Source organism: Staurois parvus, unplaced genomic scaffold, assembly GCF_062004578.1.
Source record: "Staurois parvus isolate SC_StPar_1 unplaced genomic scaffold, SC_StPar_1.0 ptg002367l, whole genome shotgun sequence".
NCBI lineage: Eukaryota > Metazoa > Chordata > Amphibia > Anura > Ranidae > Staurois > Staurois parvus.
The window spans coordinates 192,961-209,591 of record NW_028320163.1 but is presented as its reverse complement, the minus strand read 5'-3'; the positions used below and the strand labels follow the sequence as shown (position 1 = coordinate 209,591).

General features: G+C 42.2%; 1 protein-coding gene across 1 annotated transcript in view; it reads left to right on the top strand.

The window, feature by feature from the left end:
- The first annotated feature begins 1,249 nt into the window (after positions 1-1,249).
- LOC149431173 (ankyrin repeat and MYND domain-containing protein 1-like) overlaps positions 1,250-16,631 on the top strand; it is a 58,212-nt gene continuing 42,830 nt past the window's right edge. The window contains exons 1-5 of the mRNA XM_089665829.1: positions 1,250-1,281; positions 5,740-6,113; positions 8,497-8,643; positions 9,611-10,071; positions 14,722-14,938. Coding sequence (XP_089521955.1) covers positions 5,760-6,113; positions 8,497-8,643; positions 9,611-10,071; positions 14,722-14,938 — 1,179 coding nt within the window. The 5' untranslated portion in view covers positions 1,250-1,281; positions 5,740-5,759. The remainder of the gene's footprint in view (positions 1,282-5,739; positions 6,114-8,496; positions 8,644-9,610; positions 10,072-14,721; positions 14,939-16,631) is intronic.

Genomic DNA, 16,631 nt, shown 5'->3' with positions numbered 1-16,631 from the left:
ACTAGTAAAAATAAAAAATGTAAATAAAAATCCCAGTATATATATACCGCCATTTGTAAACGCTAAAACGTTCAGGAAAACCAATTAATTTACATGTATTGGGATTTTTTAGCAAAGACATGTAGCAGAATACATTTTGGACTAAATTTATGATGAAATTTGATGCTTTCAATTTTTTTACTGGACATGTTTAATAACAAAAGCTCAAAAATATTGTTTTTTTCTCAAAATGTTCTTTTTTTGTAGTATAAAAACCGCACAGGCCATCAAATACCATCGAAACAAAGCTCAATTTGTGGGAAAAAAAAGACATAAATTTAATTTGCGTGCAATGTTGCATGACTGTGCAATTGTCAGTTAAAGAGCCATAACGCTAAAAAATGGCCTGGTCAGAAAGGGGGGTAAATCCTGTGGAGGGCAAGTGGTTAAAGCCCAACTACAGTTTGAGTAGATGAGAGAATTAAAGCGGAGTTCCACTCACTCTGTAAAAAAACTGTAGCTGCTGACTTTTAAAAAAACAGCCACTCACCTGTCCCAGGATCCCGCATTGCCCCCGCTGCAGCCCGTTTCACCGGCTGTCCTACATCTTCAGGGTGGGCATCCGGCTGTGACAGCTTGCAGCTTCACAGCCAGGTGCCCACTGCGCATGCGCTTCATGAATGGCCCCGTAGTCTTCTGGGACCTGTCACGTGTCCCACAAGACTTCAGGGAGGGAGGGTAGGAGGACAACTTCCATTTCCAATTGCTAGGCGATCGCAGCAGAAGTGGGAGTGGGTATCTGTCAAATTTGGGTACCCGCTCCCCAAAGGTGCCAATCCTTAATGGGGAGCGGGGGACTAATCTTTAAAGCGGAACTTCCCCTTTTGGGTGGAACTCCACTTTAACAATATGTTGAGTCATTCTATCATTCTAAGACATTCATTTAGTGTTCTGTTTATTTATGTGTATAAGGGTTGGAGGTTGACCGTTAATGCCAGCTGCTCATTCCATTCTACCTAGCGCTCATATACTTACTTCCATATTCATTCAGTGTGATTACACCTCAACTCATAACTTCAAATGACAGTTGGAATGCAATAGCATGTTTCTTATTAAAAGAAGAGAGAGAAAGCACAGCCTGGCATTTCCCCGAACAAAGATGGACGCCACGTGTACCGGACGTCATTCTCCGGCTTCCATGGAGACGTTGCTAATACCGGGTCACGTGTTCCTCTGGGAGCCTATCGGATTATAATGTTGTCTGTATCTATGGGAACGGCTGCTACAACCAAGCGAATGCTAGTAAGTCCCAGCTCATGAGGTAACCCGTGCGCCCCCCGGTGTGTGTGGTGTGTGTGGTGTGTGTGGATGGCACAGTATACCGGGGCTGGCTGGAACACAGCTACACATTATTCTCCCGGCTGTGAGCCCTCTAGTACCATGTGTGCTCCTCTGTCAGCACTACAATGAACAGAAAACCGCTGTGTGCTCACAGGAAGTATGCAGCTAGGCTGTGAGTTGTTATGACAACGTTTCTGTTAGCATCATATGATCATTTCCAGGGACACCCTGTTGCTAATGACGTATAAAGTACAACTTAGGAGAAAAATCCCAAACTACCCTTTAGGTGCACCCCCCCTGCACTGCAAGGGTTAAATGCTTGTATTTGCAGCACCATTAGATAAGAATTTGACTTACTTTGGCTCTGGCTCCTGCAGGCTCCACCTCTCCATGCGATCGGTACCCCAAAGATGTTTCTGTTTGGTGCCCAATCCATGGGTCACACTCTGACGTCATCAGGACGCTGAGCGCTCACCCACAAGCGTCGGAAGGAAGAGGAGAGCGCTGGCAGCCGAGGGAGCGAGGGATAAGGTAAGTAAAGGTGTTTTATAATGGTTCTCCCAAACAGAACCAAGCTGTAAAGCCCCATGTACACGGGACACTTCTGAACGATGGAAACTGACTGCTGGAAAACGTAGGTCAAAAAAAGTCTGTTTAGCCGTGTTTATGTGCGTTTGCGTTTAGAAGTGTTTTTTAAAGATAAGCACAGGAGAACCTCCCAAATGCCCAGAATGCACTAAAAAGTGGTAAATTGTTAACTATTTCAGACTATTTCAGAGTAATACAGAGAGTAGAAGCAGAGACAGCAGTATGTGTTGAGCTTAGCTTAGGTATGAGTTGCTCATTAACATTTCTTTTGTTTCCAAGGGTGGGAAAGGTGTCTGGTGGAGTGAGTCATTAAGGTCACCTGGCAGGGGGTCTTCATGAGGAATTTGAAGTGTGAATGGTCAGTAACATATCTTTTGTTTCCAAGGGTGGGAGAGGTCTGAGGTGTGAATTGGTCATTACAATGTGTGACAAGCTTGGTAGGAACATCCTGTGTTCAGTGTTTTGTCCATTTGAGTACCTTGAAAACTTTGCATGCATTTTTCATGATGAAAAAAGGCTCTGGAGAGCATCGGAAAATGGAAGAGTTAAAAAAACATTTTCAGATGCAAACGCTTCTAAACGCAATTTGCCGCGTTTACAAGTGTTTACAAGTATTTTGCGTTTGAAAAGCTGATAAAATCGACTGCTGAACGCAAGTTTTCTGTATTCAAAAAAATGTCTGTAAACGACGATGTGTACATGGACACATAGGAAAACATTAGGGAGAGTTCAGGGGCTGCTGAAAAAAAAGCACTGAACAACTAAACGTGAGTTTATCAGCTGCAGTGTACATGAGCCCTTACCCTAGGTTCACACCTAAGCGTTTTCCAGAAATGCACTACAGTCCATTTAACATGATTTCCTATGGGACACGTTCACATCTCCACGTTTTCACCTGGTGCGTTTTTTGGAAAGGGCCAGAGACTCTTTTGAATGCAAAAAGTTGTGTTTTTGGTTCTATAGACTTCAATGGAAATGCTGCAGAAAAGCATGTAGTGCGTTTATGCTTCATTTTTGCCGCATTTAAATCTGTCTAGCAATAACAACAATTTTTTAAAAGCGCAGAAACAGGTCAAACACAAACGGCATAGGTTTGAACCTAGCTTTAGGGTACATTCATGCTTGGAAATGCACTTACACTCTGATTAGATGCAAGAAGCCCAGCAGGGGCTCCCACAATTGGCTATGGGAGTCAGCACCATTGAAAACAATGACAGGTTGCCGACTTAGTCCTCATGCACACTGGACGTTTTTACAGCTGCTGTTTTTGGCTTTTGACGGTTTTTTTTCTGCAGCCAGTCAACTCCCCAGCATGTTATCCTATGTGTCCATGCACACAGACTGTTTTTTGGCAGGGGCATTTTTTGGCTGGAAAAAAACCCCAGGACTAGTGGGTTTCTAAAGGAGTTTTTTAGCTGTAAAAACGCTCCAACGCTGAAAAACATGGTAAAACGTGGTACATTTTTTTGAGGTTTTTTTGACCAACTAAAAATTTTTTTTTTTGGTAAAAAAAACCCCTTAAAAAATAAAGCGGCTAAACGCTAATACAAAAGTGCTAAAAAACGCTGAAAAACTCATGTTTTTAACGTGACTTTACACGGCTAACATTACCAGTGTTATTAAAACGCCCCGTGTGCATGGAGCCTAACATGTAATCTCTCAAGCAGTGATTTCATGCAAGTGATCGGCCCTGGACACAGACTGCATGCTTCCATGGCCAATCACTCACTTGTGTTTGCTGCATGAGAGATTTACATGCTAATGGCTGTGATTAGGTGCGAGAATTGGCAGTCTCCCATTGTTTTCAATGGCACTGTCTCCCACAGCTAATCACAGGAACCCCTGCTGGGCTTCTCACAGGTGGAGGCTCTGCAGGAATCCCAACAATAATGTCAGGATCCACCCACATACCTTACTGGCAGCTGGCTCAGCCTCTCACTGTGCTTCTGGGATCCTGAGCCAGCCACCCCCTTTCCTGGCTGGTTCTCCAATGAATGCTGGAGGGGAAGAGCATAGAGTGGCCACTGACAGAACAGACCTGAGAACTGGACCATCAATGGTCTTTCATCACCCAGTTCTCAGAATTGAGGTGGCGGGGGACAGCTGCAGCATCGGATTGGTGCTGCATCCACCCAGGTGAGTATGAATGATTATTATTTTGAAATCCCTCACTTCTCTTTTAACCATTGAGGTGCAGGGGAAGGGGGTAAGCCTCAATGCAAGAGTAAGGCTACGGTGCCATGGTTGAATATCAGCAGCCAGGGACATCTGTCAGCAAGAATCAGATTCCTGCTAGTGGCTGTAAATACTGCCTGCACACTGTGCAAACAGCTGCGGCTCTTAGATGTGTACTCTGTACAAATCAATAACTGGCATTATCACTGTTTGCATATGACTGCTCATCTAAGCAGTTAAATAGCAAATAGAGCCTCTGACCGACCCTAGATGCAGCCAGTGTCCAGGCTGGATGTTTTGGCCACAGACAAACTAGCTACAGCCAATCAGCCAATTTATATGTAGCCATAGCCCAGGGTGTTGCTGAGTCCAAAGGCATTGCTTAGCCATCTCGGAATGCAGCAAATTCTGTACAAATCAATACCTGGTGTTGCCATTGTTTGCATGTAACCACTCATCTGAGTGGTTAAATGCAAATAGAGCCTCTGACTGGCGCTAGATGTAGCCGGTATCATGGGCCAGTGTTTTTGCTAAGTTTTGACCACAGACAAACTGGCTGCAGCTAATTGGACAGTTTGTACAGTATATGGCCATAGCCCAGCATGTTGCTAAGTCCAGAGGCAGCATTTAGCCACCTCTGAAATAAGTCAACTATCTGCATTCCAAGGAAGTGAGAGGAAACCCTCCAAAGAGAGGGAATTCCTGGTTGTCACCAGAACTAATGTTCTAGATTTTCCTTTTCTTCCTGCTCTGCTGACAACCCAAATTTTAAAATTTGCTTCCACTCTCAGTCATAACAGTAAACAAGACAAATAGAGAGGTTGAATTTCCATAACGGGGACACAGACAATAATAAAAACCTGACAGGTGTTCTAATCCCAACACTTGCTGCAATATTTACCTTGAATCCAGAGATTTTCCCCACAGTACTTTTTTATACTTCAAGATGTTTTTAGTCTGATGTCCATCATCATTCAACCCAGTTCCTATGATCACAGGTTATCTTAGACTCACGCAAGCCTGCGATTGGACATTGAAAGGAGAAGCAGCACAGTGATGAACCTATCTCTCTGTCGCTCTCCTCTCTCCTCCTATCAGCATGCTTCTTGTCAGCACATGGTCTGATTGGCATCTTGTTATGCTTCTTTTTCTCACACTTCAGGCAACAAAGATGGACGCTAGGCAATGATCCCATGGTTACTGTGGGTGTTTGTCATGATTGGAGACTGTAGAGAATGAACAGTGTTCACTTAGACAGATCGTATACGTAAGATAGAATCAGCAGGAAGCCAAGCCTGCTTATGGGGCAGAAGAGGAGGAATGTGGAAGGTAAGGAAATCCTTACCATGCCTATTATGCATCAAACTTACTACTTTGACCTGAGTGGGCAAGGTATGGGTTTACTTTATAGCAGAGGTCAGCTGAAACATGTCAGTGAGGATTGTTATAATGTGCTTGTTGCTCTAACTTTATCTCATATGTAGAACCACTAACTAGCAGTTCACGATGGAGCATTGAACCAATTGAATTCCTGTTGATAGAGTAACAATCCATATTTGTACTATGTTGGCAGTTTGGATTTGATGGATCTAATCTACAATAAATGTCTTCCTTCCTCACCAACGTTCTGATTTGGCCAAACTGTGTCACCCACAGGTCTGTAAAAAGAAAACGACATGTCTGATCCCGACACGCTGGTATCAACAAATGAGTCAAGTCTACACAAAGGACTTGAAGTATCAGATGTGGACAGTGAACAACAGGAAAATATATGCAGGCACTGTTTTCCAAATGAATTAGACCAAGAGATACATGAGGAGGACTCAGAAATAAAGAACAGATCAGAAGTTCTAGATGGAAAAGACGTAGTAAGCCTGGATCCTCGGCCAGACCAGGAGGAGCTAGCACTGCAGTGGCATGCAGAGGAAGATGTGCAACTTCAGCAATGGTCTGATGGCTCTAGCTACAGAGGAAATATTACTATGAACATGAAGCTGGGAGTTGGGGAATTCAGATGGGCCAATGGAGAGGTGTGTGACTGCTGTCATATGAAAATATGGGATAATTGAAAATCCTGAGTCCTTAGAAAATGTGGTGTGTGAAGCTGGCTGTACAAATTACAATCTGTTGATGCAATTCCTTTTAATTTGCCAATGACCATGTAATGTGAGGGCCTACCTGAACAATTCAATCAGACAGACCCTTCAATTACATAATCGTTGTTAGATCTAATGGAGATTGTATAATCACACTGTAACGATAAGGCCATAAGTACTTGTTGTGCCTCTCTTGGCTGGAGGAGTGACATTGCCTGAGGCTTTCACATGTGTACATCCATACTAGGATCGGTAAGGGCAAGCGGCGGTTTCAAGCTAAAATCACACTGTAACCTTTATGGTCATCCTAAGTGTTATTAAAGATCTACCATACTCAAAGCTGAATGTTAATCTTTTTTGTGATTGCTATCAGCCTCAGTTACATGCTCTCAGGGACTCCAGTGGCAAAATCTTTCCACTAGATACCCCAACTCTACCCAACTGCTGTTGCTATGTACTGCTTTCCAAAGCAATTAAAAGAAACCTGTACTAACAGAGTATGAACAGTGTCATTGCTAACCTCTCTGTGTGAGAACACTAGTCGACTGGCTGATTCAATGGCCTTATTCCATTTTATGGCATTGTTTGGAAACTCAGTTCTAATGTCACAATGACTTTGTAATCTACATTTGAAGGTTGATTATTCCAGGTAAGTGACTCAGATAGTCAGGGCTGGTGCTAGACTATTTTGAGCTCTAGGCAAGATCAGCTACTTGCACCGCCCCCCCCTTCCAAAAAAAAATTTCAAAACGAAAGTCCACGTGGAGCTAATCCTTGCCAAAGTTAGCTCTGTGCGGAGGCTGACTGGGGAGCTGGGAGGAAGTGATGTTGCGTGGCACCTCATTGGCTCGATACTTCTTTGCCACAGATTGGCTGAAGTTTGCAGGAGACGGCTTTGTCTCCAGCTAATATCATCCAATCCTGTTTGGGGAGGTGTGGGGGATGCGGAAGCGATCTGAAGGCTGCATAGCTGTTGAATAATTTCCACCTGACAGTCAGCCTGTCAGATTTACACACATTCAATGAGATGTTTCCTGTTAGGTAATTTTTACACTTGTGCTTGAGAGGCATTTAGTAATGTGTGGCTGAGCCACATTTTGATCATCCACTAACCACTTTCATATTATGCTGTAAAGGCACTGCCACCGTAGTATAGCAGCAGGGGTTTTACACAACACTCAGTCACTATTGCCATACTATGGTGGCAGTGCCTTTGCAGCATAATGGGGAGTGGTTTGGGGACAGTAAAAGTGTGGCTCAGCTGCACATTTTTAATGTCCCTCAAACACAAGTGTAAATAACTAACAGGAAGCATCTCAATGTGCTTGTCATCATTATCATGATGATGGTCACACATTACAGAAGGTGCTGAATGTCTGTCTGTATTCAGCATACGGCTGTATCTCTGTGCCTCAGAAAACAGAAATTGTGAGCTTGCCTGTGCACTGGGTTCCCATTGCTGCCTGTGCCCTCGGCAACTTCTCTGTTGAATCGCCTTCTGCCATCAGGCTACAGCCTTGCCTTCTGCCCTCCTCAGTGGAGGAAGGATAATTCCGCCAGTGAAAGAATCACTCTGCCAGTGAAAGGCTGCGAGCAGCCGTGGCTGGCCACCACTGACCAGCATTGCAAAACACAGCACTGCTTTAGCTGTCTGCACTCAAAATTAAAAAAAGAGTCCCTCTGTGCTCCTTGCCTCCTGGGCCCCTCTGATGAACTGATGAGGTTCAGGGAAAATATAGTCAATGTTACTGCAGGGCCAGCTGTACTGTCTTATCGGCGGCCCTGGCCATGGCTGCTTCCTAATTTGCCTAGTGGTAGCATCGGCCCTGCAGATAGTACGAAAGCCAGTAACAGCCAAGTAACTAGTATTCTTAGAAGGAAGTCAGCAATGACAGCCCTAGTATTTCATCCACTACAGGTTTCCCTGCTGTAATTCCTCTCTTGTCTGCATACATCCTTTCTTACAATGTATATATTGCTTCGGTTTGCAGTTTTCGTTACATATTTTACTTACAAAGGAATATAGCCTTTACGCTTATCTCAAAACACTATAAGTGAATCTTGTTACTGATGTCTCCATGAGATATAAGAAGTCAGCTGTGACTTAGGCACCCATACTTGCCGAGAACTGAAATATCGGTTTTGGGACGTAGTAATATATCTGTTGGGTTTTTATAGTGTGAGTAACCATTGCAGCTGATCCAAAGCTAGATTTAACACATTTAAAAAATGAAGCTTAAGCTTGAGTTATTGCTTGCTGATTGTCTACTATTACAAGAATTGAAATTGCATAATGTATATATTTTGTTTATTTCAGAGTTATATTGGTGAATTTTACAAAGATCATCACCATGGCAAGGGGATGTACTACTGGCCTGATGGCTCCAAATTCACTGGCTTCTTTTACCTCAGCCGTAAAGAAGGCTATGGGACCATGACATTTCCTGATGGCAAAAGTTTCCGGGTAAATGTGTCGTTATTGTTTAGAATAATGTAAAAAAATGTACATTGGATGGGATTTTATAGGCACCAAATATGACACAGAAATAAAAAAATGATGTATGTTTATTTATTCAAAAGTTAGAAAAGTTAACAGATCTGTAATACAGCATAAATGTAATAAAAATAGACCACCAAAGAAAAGATCAATATTAGCATAGAACGCTATCATGTTCATACATAAACATACTATGAAATGGCTATTGTAGTGCATGCATAAAGATCCCAATATGTTTCAACTCCAGCAGAGTCTTCCTCGGGTTAAAGTGCAAGATGACCACTAAAATATAAATGCATATCAAGAATATAATTGATCTGTTGGATTATATTCTTGATATGTATTTATTTTATAGTGGTCATCATGCTATTTATTCCCTGAAGAAGGCTCTGCTGAAGTTGAAACGCGGCAGTGTCATTATGCAGGCATTAGAATAGCCATTTCATGGGATGTTTGTGCATGAACATGACAGTGTTCTATGGTGGTCTGTTTTATTACATTTATGCTGTATCAGATCTGTTAACCTTTTATAAATAATGAAACATAATTTTTTATATTTGTGTGCTGTACTCGGTGCCTATTAAATCTCATTCAACATACATTTTTTGCATTATTATTATTAGGGATGTTGCACCTTTCTTATGTTTTTGATCCAGCCATTAAACTAAGGTTTTTGAGTATTCTTTAGAATACTGTAGGTATTACATCACTGAACTATACAGAACTGTGTGTATTTTATTTTACATAGATAGACAGATAGTTGGACAATGTGTCAGGATGACAGACACACCAATGCCCACTAATAAAGCATACAGATGACAATAAAGAAAATTCAGATTTGCCTCCCACTGTCCCAGTGTTTCTGTGAAGTGTGTTCCTCTTATGTCAGCATTCAAATCGTCTCTGTAACCTCTTGATTTCTTCCTGTCCTCAGGGGCTGTACAAGTCGGATGTGCGCTATGGACCTGGCTTTGAAATGTACAGTGATGAGTGCCAGGATGTTGGCATCTGGAAGGGACCGCACTTGTTCAGATTGTGCACTGTGGTACCTGGCTCTATCTCCATCCTTTCTTATCCACAGTTTTGTCAGCCTCAGAAGACAAATAAAAGATTTGTTAGTGAAGATTCTGTTACAGAGGAGGGAAAGAAGGAGGACCCCTTTTTGTTCAGATATAAGTTCCTACTGCTGGAGGACAGATTCACCCTTCCTGAGAAGATCTATTCTTACTCCTCTGATACTGACCACCTCCCTATCACTCCTACTGAGCATCTAGAATTTAATCAGCACTTTTACAGGGACAAAGACCAGCAAGAGATCCAGAATCATGTTTCCTTTGATAATATACAGCCTAACAGTGGAATGAGGAAGATTTATCTGCATGTTAATAAACACAGGTTAGTAAAAAATGCAGTGTATATCACGAAGAAAGAGAGGGAAGACACTTATGCACATTTATAGATTACAGCCAACCTTGCAACAACTGCCTGTTCAAACTCATACTGCGCTGTCACTGATATGTGACAAGGACGTTCTCAGCCTCACCCTGCACAAAGATTTTCCAGCTCATGGGACCACAGTCTTAAGTGCCAGTAGAGAGTGATTCTTACTACACAGTTAATACTTTGTACCCCAAATCACTGCCACCAGATAGCTTATTGGCTTATCAAACATTCACAACAACAATTATGAAGTTTAACAAATGCCTGTAATACACACTGTCACCACAGACAGGAATATTCCAGAAATTTTCAGTATAGTAGCATGCTTAAAAGAGACAGGAAATCTTTAGGTTCTAGCTTAGTGCATTAGAAAAGATGTTAACTCTTTTAAGAACATTGTTTAATAATAGAAAAGGTAAAACGGTGCAAATAAAATATTCATAGAAAAATTGTATTACAAAGGAAAAGAGACAGAAAACAAAAAGGGTTTGAGAGTGAAAATACTTAAAGTATTAGTTCTGTGAGTTCAGCAATATCCAGTCACTGAGCAAGATGAATCAGTGTGGCTCTCATAAAATAAATCTTGGCTGTTGTTCTCTAATGGTTAAAGGAGAGCTCCAGACTGCTAATGCAGTAAGAAAAAAGTTTTTAGATTTGAGTGAGTTTAGAGAAGATGACTCTCTGATGTTCCTTGGAAGTGTTTCCCAGAGTTTTGGAGCATAGCAGAAGACAGTTCTGTCTCCCATCGAGTGTAGGTTAGTAGGGGGGATACACAGAAGAGTGTGGGTTAAGGGGGGGGGGGGGTAAGTAGATAAAAGTTCAGACAGATAATGGGATACCAAGCCATGGAGAGCCTTATAGGTTTATAGGTGAGCAAGAGGATATTAAAGTCTATCCGAAACCTGATGGGTAGCCAGCTATTCCAGCTAAACTATTTGCAATAGGTAAAAATAAATCTGATACTATTAGGCAGGCCATACATTGTAATTTTTTTTTTCGTTCAACCAGCGGGTCCAAGATCAGATGCGGCAATAAAGTCTACTGTATAGAAGCTAAAGGCTTGGAGTCCGAGGATGGTGTTGACAGAAATTACCTGACCAATCAATAGGTCTGAGATGTGGCCTATGGGATGTCATAATGTTTATGACTATGTAACTGCCACCCCCTCAGATACAGTTGTATATGTGTATTATTATCTTGCAATATCTACAGGTTACATTCTGGTAACTTGTATAATATTGTCCAGCATGAAAGTATTGATTGAACAAATAGAAATAAGATGACAATCAGATGCCTCTTTCACCTCGGAGATGTAATGTGTCCATCCCACCTCCAACTTAAATTGCTGCTAATTAATTGATACAGGTAAACATGTTCTTATTCTGGCTTTACTGTTATCATCTCAGGAGTTATGAAACTCAATGTAGTTTTGATTCTACAGATAGGGATAGTTGGCCAAGAATGTGCATTCTCTATATTCCAGCTAAACCATTTACGATAGGTGATAAATCTGATGCTATTAGGCAGGCCATACTTTGTAATTTTTTCTTTGTTCAGCTAGCGGGTCTAGAATCAGGTGCAGCAATAAAGTCTACTGTATAGACCTGCAATGGGCAAACTACGGCCCGTGGGCCGTATACGGCCCGGCGGACCTTTTAATCCGGCCCGCGGAGCTAGGCTCCCGCTAGGCTCCTCTCACTGCCCGCCCTGAAGACCGGTGTAGCATGAAAATCTGTCTCCTATGAGGATCTGTCCCCCTCGACGTATCTGCGCATGTGCCGGAGATCGCCGATCGGCTGCTAATGAAACTGGCAAATGCGCAGATACGTCGAGGGGGACAGATCCTCATAGGAGACAGATTTTCATGCTACACCGGAACGGTGCGGGAACACGGCGAAAGGAACGCACGGAGCAAAGGTAAGTGAATTGACACAGGGGGGACTTGGGGACTTAATATGGGGGATGAATTAATATGGGGGATGAATTACTATAGGGGGGATGAATTACTATGGGGGATGAATTACTATGGGGGATGAATTACTATATGGGGGATGAATTACTATGGGGGATGAATTATTATGCGGGATGAGTTACTATGGGGGATGAATTACTATGGGGGATGAATTACTATGGGGGATGAATTACTATATGGGGGATGAATTACTATGGGGATGAATTACTATGGGGGATGAATTACTATGGGGGATGAATTTCTATATGGGGGATGAATTACTATGGGGGATGAATTACTATGGGGGATGAATTACTATATGGGGGATTAATTACTATGCTTACTATGGGGGAATATTACTATACTTACTATGGATGACACATACACATCATTCATCTACTCTTGGTCCGGCCCCCGGGTCCAATATATGAACCGATTGCGGCCCTCAAGTCAAAAAGTTTGCCCACCCCTGGTATAGACGCTAAAGGCTTGGAGGCTGACTCTCCTTCCTTATGTTTATGTTAATTCCTGAGGTGGAGACAAGCAAAGTAGGAGCCAGCAACTGACATCCATTTGGGCTGAGGACATAGTATATCTGTAGAATATTAAGGCTTCTGAAGTGGATTTTTATTATATATACATTTTACATTCTCCTTTGTGTCCACTGAAGGTCAAAGGAAGTCTTTCACCTTCTAGTTATACTGCTGCCTATGGGTAAAGTTTGCCAGTGACAAGGGAACATACAGTAGATGTCTTTTCTTCAGCTCTGTTGTGTCAAAACCTTTTTTATAGCACCATTTTTTCTTACTCTTCATAATTTATCAATAAAGACTTTTCTACACTCCTATTAGAGCTGGGATCTCTGATTGCAGCTATCCTGCAAGTTCAACCTCAGCATGGCTTTTGAACCCCACTGTACTGTACATTGCAATGATAATCTGGAATTGACCTTCAAGCACTGGGTGTCATGTAAGGTGCCTTTCAGGTCAATCTAGGTCCAGGGCCTGAGTGCTTGCCTAGTCTATGAAGACTCCCTTTTTCAATGTTCTAGTCAGACCAGGCATTAGGAGCTGGATGCCATTGAAATTCCCCTTTCCCCCCCAGTTTCCACTGTGGTAGAGGTTGATGCTGTGGGAGGAAGTCCTATGCTATTTGCTGGGTAAAGTATTGCGTGCATGTGTGTTCTGCTTTCTTTTATGCCATACAGCTTTGAAGAAACATCTATCTCCCTGCTGCTGCTGCTTCTACTTTGCAAAGAAACAAAAGGAACTTCGCTCTTCGAGCCGTTCCTGTTGCCCACATGCAATGACTTTGTTCACCTTCAGCCAACTGACCCTCACCTGCCAAAACTGCATTTTATGAGTGCCTGAGGCCTTTCCTTTTTCTCTTTCTTATGTTGCCTTACTGCCCCACCATCTGATCCTACACATAGGGGTGACAGTCCCACCGTGCTGGGGGACCAGGGAAGGCAAAATATTAACAAGTTAAACCTTAGCTTGAAATATGAAGAATAGAACAACAAACACAGGATTTTATATGGAACTGATATAGAATTTGGTGATATGTTTGTGTAGCTTACTATCTTATACAATGTTTATCTTAGAAACTGTTGCAGCAAAATCTCCTTGTCATAATTCCTGGCTCTATTCTTGTCCAAGTTTTTGGTGTTCTCTCCCACCTCACCACATTCTAGCATCTCTGTTGACACTGTCCATATTATGAATAGATAAAAAATTCAAGTGTGCAGACCCAGGCACTCAGATTTCCAATAGTGTCCAAAAATAAATTGTCTGGTGCTACACTTCTCTAATATCTTCCTAAAGTTTTATATCGTTTTGTTGAACTGACCCTTTCAAACAACATGAGTTGCATAAAGGGCTCACAAAAATTTGTGTTGTTATTCATTCATATAGATCAGTGGTCTCCAAACTGCGGCCTGGCGGCCGGATGTGGCCCTTTGCTTGCTTTTGTTCATCCTTTGGAGCACTATTTCTCCCACTTACATGAGGAATTATGAGGAATTATTCCACCCACCGACACCAACAATTGGCCATAATTACTGCCACTGACATCAACGATAAAATGACACCAACAATAAGGCATAATTTTTGCCACTGACACCAATGATGGGGCATTTTCCATGCACTATTTCATTCATTGACACCAACGATGGAGTACTATTCCTCCCACTGACATCAACAATGGGGTATAATCCCTGCCACTGACACCATAGATGGGGCACTGTTCCTCCCACTGACACCAATGATGGGGTATAATCCCTGCCACTGACACCAATGATGAGGCACTGTTCCTCCCACTGACACCAATGCTGGGGCCTTATTCCTCCAACTAATACCAAAAATGGGGCATTGTTTACTGCCACTGACAACAGGACATTTTCTACTCCTGCTGGGCACAGTCCGGCCCCTCTAAAGCCTAAAGGACAGTAAACTGGCCCTATGTTTGGAAAGTTTAGTTACCCCTGATATAGATCATTAAAAAATTTTTTAATCCTGTGTTTATTGAAGATGTATATAACTGTTTTGTTTTTTTTTTTTAATGATGGGGTAGAATAAAGTCAGTGAACAGACATTTCTAAATACTATGATCCAGTCTTGCAAATGGTCACTTTTCGATGGTCATTTTTTTTACAGACATAACCCAGAGCACTTGAAATGGGGAATTATTTCTATTATGAATGGAGACAGATGTAAGTTTGGCCCAAAAGGTCCTCGTGAGCGCATGGCAGAGCAGCTGATAGTGGCAGCTGGACTAGGAGATTATGATACCATTTCTACAATTCTGAGACATGATCTGGCCCATGTGGATGTGTCCGACAAGTGTGGACTGACTGCTCTGCAGGCTGCAGCGGTATGTAAAGGAGTGCATTCACTTATGACCCCTGCTTGCATATCATCCTTAAAGTTTTACTAAATCCAGGACCCTGCAATCACTATATCTGGTCTCCCACAGTACACAGAACATGGAAATGCAATTATTTTAGTAAATATTAACTGCTAAATACCTTTTCTCATCAGCAGTTAGAGCAGTCTTGTGACTTCAGCAGAGCACTGGTTAAAGCTTGTAGAAAGCTTGTAGAAGAGTTTTCTTTCTGCTCTAGGAGGATGTGAAAGTCCTGACCATCTATCTGGACAGTGCTGATTGGCCCTGTGCTGATCCCACGCACTCTTCCAAGAAAAAAAAAAAAACCTCTAGCAATACTCACCAAACTGAGCATGTGCATGTGACTACAGATTCAGTCTGTATCAGCTGGTCATTTCAACAGGAGGAGGGGCAAAGAAGAAAGGACCAAATAGCCTTTTTACACAATGCAGAGGATTAACCCCTTAGGTTTCACAGTGAATATAACAAGCATGCTTTACTGCATATACAGATTGATTTTACTGTTGTGGGTTTAGTAACACTTTAAAGAAAAGGGATGTGTGCATTTTCTCATTGACTCTCAATTTCATGATACATTTTTAGAAAGTAGAAAAGGAATATTATAAAAAAAAAAATAAATAACATATAGCAAGTAATACTGAAGCTGATTTATGCAGATCTGTGTATATTAACCTCTTTGCTCCAGCCGAACGCAAATGTGCGGCCTCCCGGCGTCTGGGCCTAAACGCTGAACGGCCGCACATTTGTGTTTTATTAAAAAAAACATATGTGCTGAGAGCGCGCACCCTGCACGCTCCCAGCACACACGTTTGGTACTCACAGAAAGGTGCCGATCTTCTCTTTCGATCTGGACCTTTCCCGATCATGTGACCGCCGTAACAGCGAATCACAGTGGTCACATGACCCTAAAACCCCGCCCCGCCTCCCGACTTCTGGAACCCTTAAAGGGCCAGGAGGCGCTGACGCCAAGGGGTTAAAATGCTTGTGCTGCTCATAGCACCAAATAGATTTCAACAATTACTTTTCCAGAACAGAATAGATAAATATCATCTTTTGTTTGCTTCCTTTTTTTTGTCTGTTAAATATAGCATTGAAAGAGTTTGATTATATCTGTTTGATAAGTATGAAAAAATACTTGTTGACCCTTCCAAAACACAGTACTGTTCTCTGTACTGTGCACACTGCAATCTTATCTCAATCAATGTTATTAAAAAGTGTGTAAGCCTAGTAAGCATAGCTTGCAGGCACCTCTAGGTACACCCAAAACCTGGGCCACTCAAATCGACAAACGTTATCGCCATTTAGTAGTGTTGAATGTCCCTTCCCTCCTTTCGTAAATTATCTATTGATACATTTCTAAATCTAGTGGCATCATTGGCCAATAGGTAGGGGTGTTAAGAGGTGTTAGGCTGTCCCTCAACACTCCAAGAAAATATTGAAGCTTATGGATTAGGGCATTCTATGTTTTTATGGGGTTCCTTTGGTGCTCTTGAAGTTTTCTGAAGGTAAAAGTAATTTCCCATTAGTGCATTTGTGGCCAATGTGTAAAAACCATGGTCCATTTTGCCTTAAAGAGCATCTAGTGTGAAATTTGACCCACTAGGGTATGATTTTGCTTCTGTAGTCAAGTTACTGTTCTCACCAGTGCTGGTGTTAATTT